General features: G+C 44.5%; 1 protein-coding gene across 3 annotated transcripts in view; it reads right to left on the reverse strand.

Moving 5' to 3' along the window:
* Positions 1-15,960, reverse strand: part of celsr1a (cadherin EGF LAG seven-pass G-type receptor 1a) — a 93,761-nt gene extending 77,801 nt beyond the window's left edge. For all 3 annotated transcript variants that reach the window (XM_028570848.1, XM_028570846.1, XM_028570847.1), the window contains exon 1: positions 12,249-15,960. In XM_028570848.1, coding sequence (XP_028426649.1) covers positions 12,249-15,807 — 3,559 coding nt within the window. In that variant the 5' untranslated portion in view covers positions 15,808-15,960. The remainder of the gene's footprint in view (positions 1-12,248) is intronic.
* Positions 15,961-16,131: the final 171 nt, after the last annotated feature.

Below are 16,131 nucleotides of genomic sequence, written 5' to 3' on the forward strand. Positions count from 1 at the left end.
TTATATTACTTTACCATTATGAGGTTGAAATATAAATTTTCCTGATAGCTAAGAAATAACTGAACCTGACCAGTCATTGCAATAACTTCACATCTCTTCCTTAAAAAATGACTTTGGCCAGTCTGGCATTGAGTGGCAACAGCAGTGCAAATGGAGTCTATTAGGAACTGACGGCTACATTATCGACAAAACTAAATCACCATGGAAATCGATTCCGGGCAGTATTTTAGAGGATCCCAAGCAGAGCGTGGAGCGAGTGCTTAGCAGCCTGTCAGTGTGCTGTCAGGAGTGTCCGTGGACAGACAGTGAGTGCCGCCATTAGTCTCTAACAGCATTCAGAGAGGGTTGGGGGCTGGCAAATGGCCTAACCTACGCACTAGTACAACAGAAGTAACATTGGACGGCATCCCACTTCGTTGCAGTGCATCAGTATTGACACTTTGAATAGGAGGGAGCCAAACAGGATGGTAGAGAGGTTAAGTCAAGTGGAAGTCTCTGAGGTCACAGAAGTTCTGTTCGCTAAGGCAGCACAGTGGCATCTTTAGTCCATGTTTAGGTACCAATCAGGAAGTGTCCTCCATAAACCTCTTATCACTGAAGAGACATCAGGAATGGGTAGGAGCTGATCCTTGGCATTCACTTGGTCCAGGAGCATCCAAACACACACACACACAAAACTCATGCGGACAAACACAGACAAACTGTAACCCAGGGTGTAATTTGATAAGGCGCTGCTGAAGGTAGACAGCAGCACGTATGTCATTTACAAACATCACATGGGATGGACAGAGACAGAGAAAGGCATTGTGGGTCCTGGTTCTGCTCCATAACAGAAGTGTCAAGAGTGCTGCCAAACATCTTCAACAGTGATGAAGATAAGATCACTTCCACTTTTTCTTTGCCCATACCAACTGCAGGCGCCACATTAGCTAAGTGAATTACTATTAGCAAAACAAAAGAGACATGGGCAGGATTATTTGGATTCATGCGGACCAAAAACATCTTAATCTTTTAGAGATTTAAAACTTAAAAACCTTTTTTTTTGGGAAAGCATGCTGCTTCGCTTAGGTTTGTGGTGTTACTTCAAGTTCTTTTAATTAAACTTTTTTGTAACCCCCTTAGCATTTATAAGCAGTAAATAAACATTTAATAAATGGTTTATAAAACACCATAATGTAGTTGTAAGCAGATATTAGGACATCCTAAGTGTTTGTTGATGTAGTTGTCTACATGTTAAAGGTATTTAATCAAATAATCAAAGACAATGCAACATAACAATTGTAATTCTATAAACCATGTCTTCATATGAGACGTTCTAATTGTTAAAATTATGGCACACTTAAAATGTCTTCATATCTGCATATGACGACATCATAATGTGCTATAAAAAACATGTTTATATACTGCTAACGTGTCACCTGAATCTCTATTTAAGCCTGGTATCACCTCAATATGCTCGACCAGTGTTAGCATCAGCATCCCCTATGCATGCACGCACACAAGCACACAAACTCAAGGACACATGCTCATATTCGTAGTAACAATACAAATATGGAATCACAGTTATATCAGTCAAGCAAAAAATTGTTGATGTACTACGCCAAAGAAAATCCTGTAGAATTTTTTATTAATGTGACAACAAGCCCGAGAAAACATTCACTTGGAACTTTAGAGCACATTTTTAAGTTGCAAGTTACTTTGCAAAAAGCTGTTTGATACACATGTAACTTAAGACATTTTGGGAGGGTAAGACAGTTTTTGTGTGCTGTATAAAAGGTGGAAGGGATCTTTGTGTGAAACTTGGCCTTAACACTCCAGGGGAAGAGGTCCGCTGCTGCAAAGTCCACGGCTGGTGTGTGATCTGGATCATGTGTGACGGATAGAAGGGTGGTTGTACCCGTGTGTGTGCAAGTGCAAATGCATGCTTACTGTATATCCAGGTTATAGAAGTGTTTTTGTGTGTATGCGTGTGAGTCACCCCATCCAAAATGTAACAGGAGGATGTCTCAGTTCAAAGAAGCATCTTGACACCCTATCAAAAGGCAGCGCAAACTTAATACACCTCGAAGCTCCCTCTGTCTACATCTACGTATCCGTCTCTCCCTCTCTGTTAAAAGACGAGGCCTGGAGGTGTTGGAGAAAACATACAAAGCTTCAATCCGCGCGCCTTTTAGTCTCTTCCTTTGAAATACTTACAGAGGCCTAAACCGCTCTGCCTGTAGGAGCCAAGTGTGACCCAGGGTGCGGCATATGCTTTGCTAGTGATGATCAGTGTGCTCTTATATGTGCGTGTGTTAATGCATATGCAAGTCATGCACATATAGAGCTGGGCGATGTGGAGAAAATCAAATATCACGATATTTTTTATCAAATACCTTGATATCGATACCGCAACAATATTGTAGTGTTGACTATTGGTGCTTTCACAAAACATTTACACAATGAGATTTTTGATAAATAATCATCAGTAATGTGGATATAATGACTATGTGGGTAAAGGCAAATATAATAGAACAGTTACAACAGTCTGGTACGTTCAGAAAATGACATCACTTTACTGTAATGCAGCCTTTAAAACCAGGAAAAGACAACACTTATGCCATATTAAGATATTACGATATACAAAATCTAAGACGATATCTAGTCATATCACGATATCAATATAATATTGATATATTGCCTAGTTCTATGCCTATATATGTTTCCTTAGAGCTGACAAGAGAAAGGTGCTGTCAGGGCAGAACAGAAGCTGTCATGAGGTTGCAAGGTGACACCCAGGATGACAGCAGTTGTGAGTGACACATTGGTAAAAAAAAAAGCCTGTAAGGGTATTCCCAAACGTTCCTCTCAGTCAGGGTTCAAATCCCCTCATGACAGTAAACATCCAGGCTACAAAGAGCCTCTGAGCGATACATTCAATCCTTTCGGTGCTTGACCCCCCCAGAGGGAAAAATGTTTATCCTCGCAGGGATCAACACAGTCACAAGTCATAGTGCATATACAGTATATATGTCTGGTACAGGTATCATTATTAAGATTTATAAAGAGGGAGTTGTTGACAAGTAGCATCCATTCTGCAAATAAAAAGCTGTGTAAAACTAAAAAGACTAAGAGTCTAGGGCCATGCTAGCAGCTCTGTGTGGCTTTACTTAGGCACAGCGGTGCTCTGAGCTAAATGCTACCGTCAGTATGTTAGCATGTGCACATTTGCTAATTAGCACTAAAGACAAAGTAACAGCCATGGCGGACAAAAAATGTCATTAGTTTTGCAGAAATTTGGTCAAAAAACAAAGTATTGGATACATCGATCTTGTATCTATATTTTGGCCTGATGATGAAAAGTCAGGGGATCACCATTCCAATTCATCCTGAGAGGAACACAAATGTGTGTAGCAAATTCCATGGCAATCCATCCAATAGTTGTTGGGACCAAGGTGATGGACACTAGAGTCACACTGCAAAAAATTACCCTTAACCCCCTAAAAATCTGGAGAATACACAGCAATTTACCTGGTGAGGCGAGGTCTGTTCTACACAATCCTCAGGTAGGAATACAAGCCTGTGTATAATCAAAGGCTTTAAAATTAGACCGCTAGCATGGCTATCTATCATGCTGCCAGCCACTTCGGTAATACATCTAAGCAGAAAAAGAAACTGAGGGAACTATAGATGCGTCAACCCCAGCTGCAATCTACGCCAGCAGCGACTTAATCGGAATTATAACATTTCGGGAAAGTCGAGTGCTGTCAGACAGATTGTACGACAAAGGGACAACAATTTGAGAGCCAGGCGTGCATCAACAAGTCCCCACACACAAGCTATTAACTGTCAAAATTACTAAAACTGACACCTCACCTTTGTGAACACAATCTGCCATGAAGTCTTTCTGTGGAGTCCAACATCAACACCCGTAGAGGGCCAGTGTTAAAGCCCTAATCTAGGAGTTTTTAAGCAAGGGCAATTATGAGGTAGTGTCAGTTTTCAGGAAACGTGTTGATAGATGTTTTCACACCTCAAAAAACTTTTCTAGTCTACTTTAACCTATTTTCACAGTCACAAGTGTAATTTATTGTATCAAAAGCTATGTTGCTCAGTTTTAGGATATCATCTTGGATAGGATTTCTGCAGAAGGGCACCTTTTATGATTAGCTCTGGATTAAGCAACGGAACAGATATTGCTCTGTTTGTGCCAGTGAACTCAATCCATTTAAGCCGTTTGACATTTCATCCTAATACCTGCATTGTCAGTACCAATGCCAAGTCTTAAGAGCTGTGAGGATCGTAGCCCAATGCATTACGCATTAATGGACTATTACACAGGGAGCAAGCGTAGCAAGATATGAAGTAAATGTGCATAACAGAAGTAATAACATAGAGAATGATTAGAGCAGAGTAAACAGTACACACTAAACAGCTAAACATTAGAACTTCTAAAAGGGAAGTACTAAAGTGTTGTGAGGCAGGTGGTTGGGATTTTTAAGGCCTAGTTCATACTTACACGGGCATTTTTTGAAACATAGCTTTTTCTACGCATTTTGGCCATTCATCCACATGCAAACTGCATTTCAAGTCACTGAAAACGCATCTTTTGGTAAACTCCTTCCAGGTTGAAGATTTCCTCACAAAAAAAATGCTGTCGTATATTTGCATTTTCATTTGGACGGAGACTTTTTTTAAACAGTGCTTGTGTGGACAGGAAGAGGGAAAAACACTGTTTTCAAGTATATACACGTACATGTACATTATACATCTAACAAACAAATTAGTCAGCAAAAGAAAAGACGAAGAATTAAATTAATTGTGCAAAATTTAAGATTTTTTTTCAAACACTCGAGTACAATCCACTCTGGAGAACAGCTACCGATTTCTTTCTGCCACGGATCAAATGCTAACTCTGGAGTCTTTGATGTTCCTAATCTGTTTTTTAAGAATAGTTCTACAAGACTGCACACTGAGTTAACCGGTCTCAGCTCCTCAGGCATCAGTGTCAAGACCCTGATGATGAACAGTTGGCTGCCTCTGGCCTTCAGTCTGAAGAACAGCCTGGACAACTCATGGTCTACTTTCTCAGAGTTAAAAGGTCAAAAAGGCAAAACTGTGTTTTTGAAGTAACCAGTAAGACCTTAAAATGGATTCTGAAACTAAGGCTACATGTGAATGGAGTCACATTACTTTAGTTCCCATGTGCAGCACATTAGATACAGTATATCAGTAAATAATCTGACCTCCTGGCATGCAACCTACACATGGCTGGTATTTGAATGCTCATATCTAAATTTGTCCATGCTGCTGTGACACACGTAAATGTCATGTCATTCACATAAGACGTAACTTGGCACCAGAAAAGCTAGGCCAAGTGTTGAAGCAAAAAGCTTAGAAACACAAATAAGACAAACGAGTACAAAAAGATGACACCTTTTGGTATTGTTACTCTGCAAATGCATGCTTAAGACTTCACTGTCAGTTCATCATGCTGGTTCCTACAGATACCCGTACACATCGCCAAACATCAGATATGAGCAACAATCGTGCGAACACCTTCTAACAAACAACCAGTGGAGGGACGCTCCAACTGTCCCCCCTAACATCTCCTCTTTCTCTTCTTTTGCCTCCTTCTTCTTCACTGTCACACATGTCATTCACTCTGGCTGCCAGATACTGTATACATTCACCCTCAGCCCCCACCACCACCACCACCACCACCACTTAACATTCCTGCAGCTGGTCATCGCACATCATGACGCATGTAATGTCACACTCGTGAGCCGCCGGCGAGCAGCGATGCTCCGCCTGCCTCCTCGGTGAGAGAGACAAAGGGAAGTACTGTGTCATCGTCTGAGTGAGAGAGAATGAAAGAGAAAGGGGCTGAGAGACGTGTGTCGGGTTACAATCAAATACGACCCCTCCACCACCCAAAAACCTGCTGGAGTTTGAGTGGTGAAATCATTGTCCTGCAGCATGTAAACGAGAGATAACCCTGCCTACCTGTGTGTGTGTGTGTGTGTGTGTGTGTGTTGCAGGGTAGGGTAAATAAGGGTGTTTGTTTCATCTGTGTGGAAACCAGATGAAGCATTTATCACTAAACGGCACACACACACACATTAATATATATACATATTAAAAGCACAATCATACACTCAAATAAAATAATAGTAAGAAACCCTGTATAAGATAACACATTAAAAGGAAATAACAAAACCCCCCACCTTCACCTCTTTACCTTTTTCAACCCAAAACATACTGTGTTTGCTAACAAACAACCCCCTCACTTTCCAACCAGCGACAGACACAAGCACGACGCTTTAGAGAGCTTTCCTGCAGGAAACAAAACACCAATCTTGAGAAAGAAGCACACGGATTAAGGAGTGTGGGAGGAAAGATGGCTCAAGTAGCACAAGGTGGACAGAATCGGGAGGTTCAGACAATGCCAAACAAACAGTAAAAAGAGTGTAAAAACTACCATCTGTTCCGGGTATAAAGAATCACAAATGAAACCTAACTTTTTCAAGCATCTTTTTGAGTCAAACAAAGTACATTTTCCCACAAGGTAAAGGATTTCCATTTGCACCCGCCCACCTATCCCACAACCCCAGTCACGGATGGGCTGTATTCCTTCTCACAGTTAGTGACGGAATCAGCAGACAGCCTTGGATCCTCAAACATCCCTGCTTTCTCTAGCCTGTAATTGAGTGTTCAGACATCAGTGGAGTCGAACACTGACCAGTCCTCCTGATCCCCTGGTATTTTACACTTCAAACTCACAGCCTGGAGGCCCACACATAGCAGCACACACACACACACACACACACACACACACAGCAGCAGCAGCACACACAAAAACAGACACACACACACACACACACACACACATTAAAGCCCATGGTGGATGTACAAGATTAGGTATGAATGCGATTCCTTTCTCGCTCATTGAACACACAAACAGAGACATGGAGACAGTTATTACACCTGCACATGTTCTCTGCTCCGTCTTCTTTGGGGGGCACCATGTTCTTGCCGCTTGCTAAAAAGACATAGCCTACTGGGCACACTGGCAGGTGAGTACCCAGGTACACACACACACACACACACACACACATATGCATACATGCAAAAAGTTATACGGGCAGATTGACAGGAGAGGCACACATAGGCAGACCAGCATGCAGACAAATAGAGAAAGCGAAGAGGACAGTAATCTAATAAGTTTCTGTGGCTTTCACTTAAGACAGATTTAGCTTCAACAACAATGCAGCGGGACAGGAACGCTCTCCAGGCACATGGTCAAGCAACGGGTGCATTTGTTAGAAAAGTACATAGAAAGACTGAGAAAGACGTGAGGGAAGACAATAAGGCCGAGGGTGAGGGGGGGGGGAACAGCGAGATAAGAGGAGAAGGGAGGACACAGAAGGGAATGTGTTGAGGGGCACAGTTTGAAGCCAGGAGTGTGTGATATCTTAGGAATGAATGGGATCTCCCAATATCAGTTACTTAGAGTGCCAAGCCTGGGAATGGCGGCATATCTCACACACATACTGCAGAAAACATATGAGCTGCTGCAGACAGTGCTGAAGCACACAGACTCCATCCATGCAGACTTCAGCCAGACTCTGCCACACACACATGCTTGTGATTGTAGTTTTTCCTCCTATGTTGAGATTGACTTTGGCAAAGGAGGAATATTGACATCCACTCAGAGCCACATACACAACACGTCTCTTTTCCACACATGCGCTCCTTATTGCCCCCTCTCTCTCTCTCTCTGCCCCATCTATCAGGTTGGGAGGTCATGTGTAGAAGAGTACAGTGTAAAACCCCATGTCCTGCTTTGATCTCATAGGTGAGAGGTCACATGTCATCGCCGTCTGTGCATCCCCACCACACCTGTACTCAAGTGAGGAGTCACATTTCTCTTGTCGGAACAACAAACACATGACTGTTACCTGGGAGAAGACGGGAAAACAGGAACAAAAGTGGAACGGAAGAGGTTTGTCCCTTGACTCACACAGGCAGTAATTTATCTTTCCCAATATGTGTTGTTGTGTCCTCTGTGACGCAATATCTCATGGTTAAATAATGATTTGAAACCAAAAACAATGCCAAGGACAAGGAATGGTGGCAGAACAGAGGAAGATGGTCTACTGAGAGAGAGAGAATGAATGAAAGGCCACAAAATTCATACAGAGAGCGACGTATCACACCCAGTACTCTACAGTGTATTGCACAAGAGTAACCTCATAATGAAGAGACAATTGCACTTTTCTTTCCTTATAAATGATAAAGTGGTGGTTTTCACAGGAATGTTTTTAAGTAGTTGTGGAAGGTCAGTGAGTACATAAGCAGATTCGAAATTGGCCTGGATTTTAAAATAAGCACAAAGCTATAGCTCTTGTGTCACAGTAGAAATCTAATTATGTATGTTGAGAGAGAGCGAAGTGAGAGAAAGCAGAGAAAGTGTGTGTAAGAGGGGGGTGGGCGGACGAGAACAGAAATTTTAAAAAGCTGAGCTATGCAACTCCTCAAACGGGATTAAGGGCCAAACCAAAGGCATAGACGCTAAGCAAAAGCCCCATGGGGAAAAAAGAAGGGGAGGACAGAGAGGAGGAGGTGTGTGTGTGTGTGTGTGTGTGTGTGTGTGTGTGTGTGTGTGTGTGTGTGTGTGTGTGTGCGTGCGTGCGTGCGTGCGTGCGTTCGTGTAGCGGAATGCAGCCCTGTTCACCGAGGGTAAGGAAAAAAAGATCAGAGCCACGGTGGAAAAAGACGATTTAGCATCAATCATTCCTAATCGTTATAGGTTACAATCTGATATGCTGCATCACTGAATTAAATAACACAACTCCACCTATAGCCAGTTTGTGCAAGCTTTAACGTTTGCTCGTGTGAACCCCACCTATCAGGTAGATCTTTCCTTGAGAAAAACAAAACAAAAACTCCTTTCGCATATCAGGAAGCAGCCGTTTGGTGGTGCTAATAAAAGAATGCGGTGGCTACATGGACAAATTAGCAAAATCACTAATTATCTAGATTGCCAACAGCTGAGGCATATTAACAACAGAGACAGCCCTGGCACCAGCTGGTTGGAGAGTCTAACTGTGTAGTACATCAGTAACAAATTGGTGAAATTGTGATTCAAGGCTTTCCTGCGTACCACTGCGGGCCTGCTGTGATTTGTAAGAAAACACAGACCTGTCACTGACTGGACATGGCTCAGTGATGTAGCCAAGGTTTACACCTGTTAAAGAAAATACAGCACAGAAAGCAGGGATAAAGGTGCACTTCACTGAAATACTGTACAACTCTTGACGGATACTCATCTTTTAGAAAGTTGAGAAACAGAGAAAACCCCAAAAGGTTTTAAGTGAAATTTGACAAGCTAAGATAAGAGCTCTTACAATAAGAACACATAGCCCTTAGCTATCGACAGAGCTACCGTCTCTCACACACACACACACACACACACACACACACACACACACACAGCGAGGACAGATAATGTTGTGGCTAGCAGAATGTGTAAAGTGAGTATATCTCAGGAGAGTTATCAGGGCATTCCTGTGTTTCTGCAAAGGGCTGGAAAAACATTCTCAGGCCTTCTGTTCGCCACAATAAGAGCACCTGTGCACTTAATTTGAAAGGTTCAACGAAGAGCTTCGACAAGGAGGGTATACTGAGAAAAATCTCCTCTACAGACAAGTCAAATCAATGCTCATTGCTCACTGTGATACATCAACAGTCTTTTTGTTTAATGGATCTGGAATAATACTCAGGGTTAAGCGGGCAAGACAGAGCTAATGCCCTCCGATCCATCTCATCAGGTATGGACAGAGGATGGCAATGCAGATGTGAGCAAACATAATGAGCTGTTGACTCGGATACACTCAGGAATGAAAAGATAATGAGGCACAGACTCCAGCTCAGTGAAAGTAAAATCAGACCCTACCCTAGACTGGGTAGAATTTGGAGCTGGTCTGACTCATGTCCAGGGTCGGGCCCCGGATCAGTGGACAACAGTGGACATGTGAACCTTTACATCAGACAGTTACAAGAAAACAAAAGGTCATAACAATAACCATGAAAGAAAATAAAACAAAAAGGTAACATAGGAGAGCATTGAAGCCTGAAAAAAGACTGAATTCAAGAGAGACAGAGACCCAATCAGAGTCTTGTCTCTCTTGTTAAGGTGCTATTAGCTCACCAATCCCCTCAGGCCTTCCTTTCCCAAGAGCCTGGGGTTGAAAGGTCAAGATATCAACGGCAATGGTTACCTAACACTTGACATCAGTGTGGGCAACCGCAAAAAAGGAGGGGTTGGAGTGTGTGCATCTGTTTAATTGTGCATGAACAAATGCTTACTTGTGTGTGTGTGTGTGTGTGTGTGTGTGTGTGTGTGTGTGTGTGTGTGTGTGTGTGTGTACATGGCTACAAGTAATGAAGAGGGACAGTCCCCTTTGGGACCATCATGAGGTCACTGTTGTCAGGGATACGACAAGAGCTGTCAGTTGTTATTGACAAACATGAATGCAGTGGCAGTGAATGAGGGCTGTAAGGCCTGGAACTATTGTGGTCAGCGTCTGCCTCCTCGGATGCTCCGCAGGTCGTCTATAACGGCCATAAAGGACTTAGAAAAAGGACAGTCTGTCTTTGGTCCAAGACAAAGACAGGGCACAAGTCCTTTTTGAGAAAACTGGGGAGACAACTGGGGGAAGCCTTCCACCGCCTGATGAACCATGGTGTGTAACAATTCAGGTTTAAGTCCATCTAAAGACCTACTATATTATCTTATCAATGTCTCTGCTCAAAAAAAAATGAAATGACCGATGAAGAAAAGAAGAAAGATATTCATGTTAACATAAACAAATGTCTTTCTTGCGTGCAAAAAGTTCTGAGAATTATTTCCAGTCGTCAAAACGATTTCAAGCGTACAGTTAAAATAACCAAAAACATGATTAGACTGACAGGCTGGGAATGTGGGCTTGCCCTAATGTAGCCTGGTCCACAGCACTCCATTTGAATTCCTTCAGTATGTGTGATATGCTGGCAGTCCTAAACTTAGAGAGATGATAGAATGACACAAAGAGGGCAAGCAGAATAGATCTAGCGGTGATGGGCTGTTTGCCCATTTCACAGCTTAATGCGCTTTAGGAGATCTACCAACAAAGAAAGATGGAGAGTTTGAAAAGAATAAGAAAGAGAAAAGAAGGAAAGAGAGAAGGTTGAACAACCAGCTGTCAATAGGTGACAGGGTAGTTATTCTGTCAGGGTATTAGATTTATCGTGCCTGTTCAACTGCCTGATTAATGTCAACGTGGTTTCTTGCAAAGTGTGTGTGTGTGTGTGTGTGTGTGTGTGTGTGTGTGTGTGTGTGTGTGTGTGTGTGTGTGTGTGTGTGTGTGTGTTTGTCTTTACTGTAGAAGTTACCCTGCCAGTTTAGTTGTGCATGTCCAGTGTTTGCATTTGTCTAATCTTTAACTTGAAAGAACAAAGTCGGCTTCTGTAGTGGCGAAAAAAGGCAACTCAAGGCACATTTTTTTCTACATGACCTTGTAATACCAATACGCACGCCTTGAGATCTAAACCCATGTGACGGAAAGTTTCCCCCAAAACAAAACTCTGGATCTAAAACTTATCTTTCAAAATTGCGGTAAGTGTGAGAAACTACGCAAAGCAAGGAAAGTTATGCTGGTTAAAATCTTGGGCGACATCTTGCCACAAGATGTTTATAAAGCTCCCTGCAGCGCACTAACACAAGGCCAAAAACCTTAAGCCACTTCAAAGAGTGCGGTCTGTATATGCTCTAAGTGAGGGAAATCATGTGTGCGCATATGCCTGCACTATATGCATGTGTGTGTTCCAACTTGTGATAGAAATCCACAAATCTGCAACCACAAAGAGGCTCGGTTACCAGGGTGCCCTGCTAATAGCACCCTTTTATTACCTCAACCAACCACTTGCACACAATACATTTATCACCCAAATGGCACAAAAGCAGCACAACCGGATCCTGCATAGAGCCTGCAGCATACACTTACTGAACATACAGTCAACATTACAGCCGAAACCTGCCCTCTGTCTCAATCCATCGGAAGATTCTATATTGACTCTGCAGTGTGATGATAGATCACACGTGGAGACTCAAATTTCCGTCTTTAACAAATTTTTATCACCTTGTGACACATGTAACGGACGAGAAAAAAAAAAATAGCTTGAAAATAAGATAAAAGGAAGAAGACATTTTTAGAATTTTTTCTTACCTGAGACAGAAATGGTCATAGGTGCTTCCAAGGTCCTGTCATTGTCCAGATCCCTGCTTAACCTCAGATCCCCAGTGTCCTCGTTCAACAGCAGCAGACTGAGCTCATTTCCAGATTCAAACTTGTACCGCAGCTTATCCGACACATCCGGGTCATGAGCTGGTACCTTTCCTATTATTCCTGACGGAAAACTGTTGGACTTGTTGGTGATGTAGTTGTTGAAGATAATCTCAAAGTTCTGCAGCACTGGCTCATTATCATTCATATCTACAAGGCGGATGTGCACAGTGGCCCGGCTCACTAGTGGTGCTGAGGTGGCCTGGACCACAATGACATACTCTCTTCTAGCCTCATAATCCAGGTCTGTGAGTGCAGTGAGGTCGCCATTAAAAATGTCTAGCTGAAAAACTTCTGGATTATTCCCTTCTACAATCTGGTACATGATTTGAGCATTGGTTCCCTCGTCAGGGTCGGTGGCGGTGATCCGGGCCACGACGGACCCCACTGGGCTGTTCTCCTCCACGTCAATGAACAGCTCGTCCTTCTCAAACACTGGAGCATTGTCATTTATGTCTTGGACAACCACATGTATGGGAACAGCTGACTTCAGAGGCGGAATCCCCTTATCCACAGCATAGGCCTTCAGATTGTAAACAGGAACATTCTCCCGGTCCAGTTTGCGAGCAGTTCTGATGATACCAGAGTAAGTCTCTATGAAGAAATCCCCCTCTCCGTCATCACCACCCTGAAACGAATAGCTCACCCTGCCGTTCGAGCCAGAATCTCTATCTGAAGCGGAGATCTGGAGAACACTGGTGTAGACAGGCGCATCTTCTAATACAGTCCCCTGGTACCTATCCCGAAGAAACTGAGGAGTATTATCATTGGCATCAAGGATGACAATCTCCACATAGGTGGTATCAGATTTCTGAGGGATGCCATTGTCTCTGGCAATGATGGCTAACGTGTAGGAGGCCTGGTCTTCATAATCAATCTCCATTTGTGTTGTTATGGCACCTGTATCCGAGTCAATTTTGAACTGAGGAACATTGTCCTCCATCACATACGTGATGCGAGCATTTTCCCCCGTGTCCTCGTCCGTAGCACTGATCAACACCACAGTGGAGCCCACCGGTTTTTCTTCACTGAGCATCACCTGGTAGTTGGCACTTTGGAAGACGGGCCGGTGTGTGTTGGCGTCCGTCACATTGATGAACACCTGAGCAGTGTCGGAGCGTGTTCCGTCACTGGCGGTGACTGTCAGGACGTACTGGCGTTCCTGCTTGTAGTCCAAGGGGAGGGCTAAGGTGATGAGACCGCCGCCACTCTGGCTAGTGATGGCAAAGCGGTTCCTGGTGTTGCCACTGGAGATCTGATAGGTCACCACGCTGTTGACGTCCCTATCCACCGCCGTCACTGACAGTACGCTGGTCCCTACGACGGCATCTTCATTGATCTTCAGCGAGTAGACCTTCTCTGTGAATGTGGGTACATTATCATTCACATCAAGCACCGTGATGCTGACGCTGGCTGAGGAGGACATCGCGGGTATCCCGTGATCTCTCGCCTCCACGCCGAAGGTGTAGAAGTCAGTGGTCTCCCTGTCAAGCTCTTCGCTCACTGTAATCCAGCCTGTGCTGTTGTTGATGGTGAACGGAAACCCAGGCGTGGTGTCTGTCAACCGATAATGCAAACGGGCGTTTTCTCCTGAGTCACCATCAATTGCTTGGATGTGGATCACAGAGTAACCGATGGCCACGTTTTCCAACACAGTAGCCTGGAATGGTGTGCTGACGAACATGGGGGCATTGTCGTTCACGTCCACCACTTGCACCACAACCATCCCTGTGCCATTTATCAGAGGAGGCCTGCCGCCGTCCTGAGCCTTAATCCGCAAATTATACTCTCGAATCATCTCATAGTCCAGAGGATTGATGACGTCAATCACACCGGTGGGGGAGTGAATGTAGAACTGTCCTTTAACATTGCCACTGATGATGCTGTAATGCACTTTGGCGTTGTTCCCCTCGTCTTTGTCTGTAGCGTCCACCTGGATGACTTTGGTGTTGACTGCCACATTCTCTGGGATCTGCACAACATATCTCTTTTCACTGAACTGTGGGTAGTTGTCATTCTCATCCTCCACAGAGATGTTGACAGTGGCGGTGGCACTGCGGGGGCCTGGGTCTTTGCCCTGGTCGTTGGCCTCAACAATCAGCTGGTACTGGGCCCGGGTCTCCCTGTCAGGCCGCTCTCTGATCCTCACGAGGCCGTTCCGGGGGTCGATTTCAAACACAGAGTTTACTCCATCGCCGTTGACAATTTTATAAATCATGTTGGCATTGGAGGGAGCGTCACCATCGGTGGCTCGGATTGTCATCACTTCAAACCCCACTTCTACATTCTCCCGGATGCTAACACGGTACTCAGTTTGCTCAAACACTGGGCTGTGGTCATTAGTGTCACTCACAGTTACAGTGAGGTAAGAAGTGGCAGATCTTTTGGGGGAGCCATTGTCAGTTACACTGACTTTGAAAACATGGGTGTCTTTGACTTCTCTGTCTAGTGCCTGGACGGTTGTTATGCTCCCTGTCTGAGAGTCAATGTCGAAAAAGTCATTCGACCTGCTGTCAAACAAGGCTTCCATGCTGTACTCCAGCCTCCCTGCCTCTCCATCATCCGGGTCAGTGGCTTTCAGGGTGATAACCCGCGTGCCCGCAGGCTCGTTCTCGGGCACGGACACCTGATAGTTGGGGAGCTGGAACTGGGGAGACGCGTTTACCTGCCGCCTCCCCCTGTGTATCAATTTGCCAGACTTTCTCGGCACCGTTTCGGAGAAGGATCCATGTTGTTTAGGCACTTTTACAAGGGTCAAACTCAGCTGCACGGAGAGCCTGCCGCCTGGAGAGCTGCGCAGCGCGCAATGCAAATGCACCTCGGGCTGTCCTCTGTGCTCAAGACACAAGTCACTGGCCAGGAACAAATCCCCATGCCTGAACGCTGCACTAAAGTCTTTGCCAACACACATGCTGTTTAAAAAGGCGGTGTTGCGCGTAAAGGCAGGCAAAAGTTCTGTTACATTCAAAAGCAGTTTACCTGCGGGTAAGCAGGAAGTTGCCTCCAGCTTTGTAAGGTGTTTAATGTGAATGTCTGGCTTACCTGACGCTTTCTTTCTCTTGTATTTAATAAAACAGTCCTGGCCGTGGACAAACACATTAAACTGTGTCAGAATAACGTCCCCAGATGTCAAGGAATCTGTTCTGAAATAAACAGGCGCTGGGTTCCTCGGTGTGTGCGCACACTGAACTTTGTGGGACAGACGGATGATCCCATCGTGTCTCCCAACTTGGAAAACGCTCTGGATGAATTTGGGGGATAAAGTCCTGTCAAGATTAGAAGTCCATCCAGGGCCAAGCGACATGTTTGCCAAAAAGGTCCCGGGCTGTAAAGTTTCCGAAAGGTGTATCTCCAAACATCCCGCAAGCGGCAAGTTGAACAGGACACAAACGCAAATCCAACACATCCGTAGCTCCATGCTTGTGTACCTGACAAATCCCATTCAACTTCACCGAAACTCCTCCGCAAAGGCATTAACTCTCCCTCTCCCAGCACCGCGTTTTACTTTTATCCCTCATTGTGAAGTTTTAACGTGGAAAAAGACGCTCGGTATCCATAGTAGCCTATCAGCGTATCCACGACGCGCAGCAGCTGCGTTAACCCACACTGAGTTTAAAATGAGTACAAAATGGCTCCGTGGCTCTCCTCCGCCTCCTCCTCCTCCTCTCCTCCTCGGAGGCTTATTACCATAAACCTGCTGGGTTCCCCCTCTGGGACGCTTTCACAGGGGGGCTTTTTTTTCTTATGGAGATTTAGGAAGTGGCCC

This window comes from Perca flavescens, chromosome 23 (genome assembly GCF_004354835.1).
Source record: "Perca flavescens isolate YP-PL-M2 chromosome 23, PFLA_1.0, whole genome shotgun sequence".
Classification (NCBI taxonomy): Eukaryota; Metazoa; Chordata; class Actinopteri; order Perciformes; family Percidae; genus Perca; species Perca flavescens.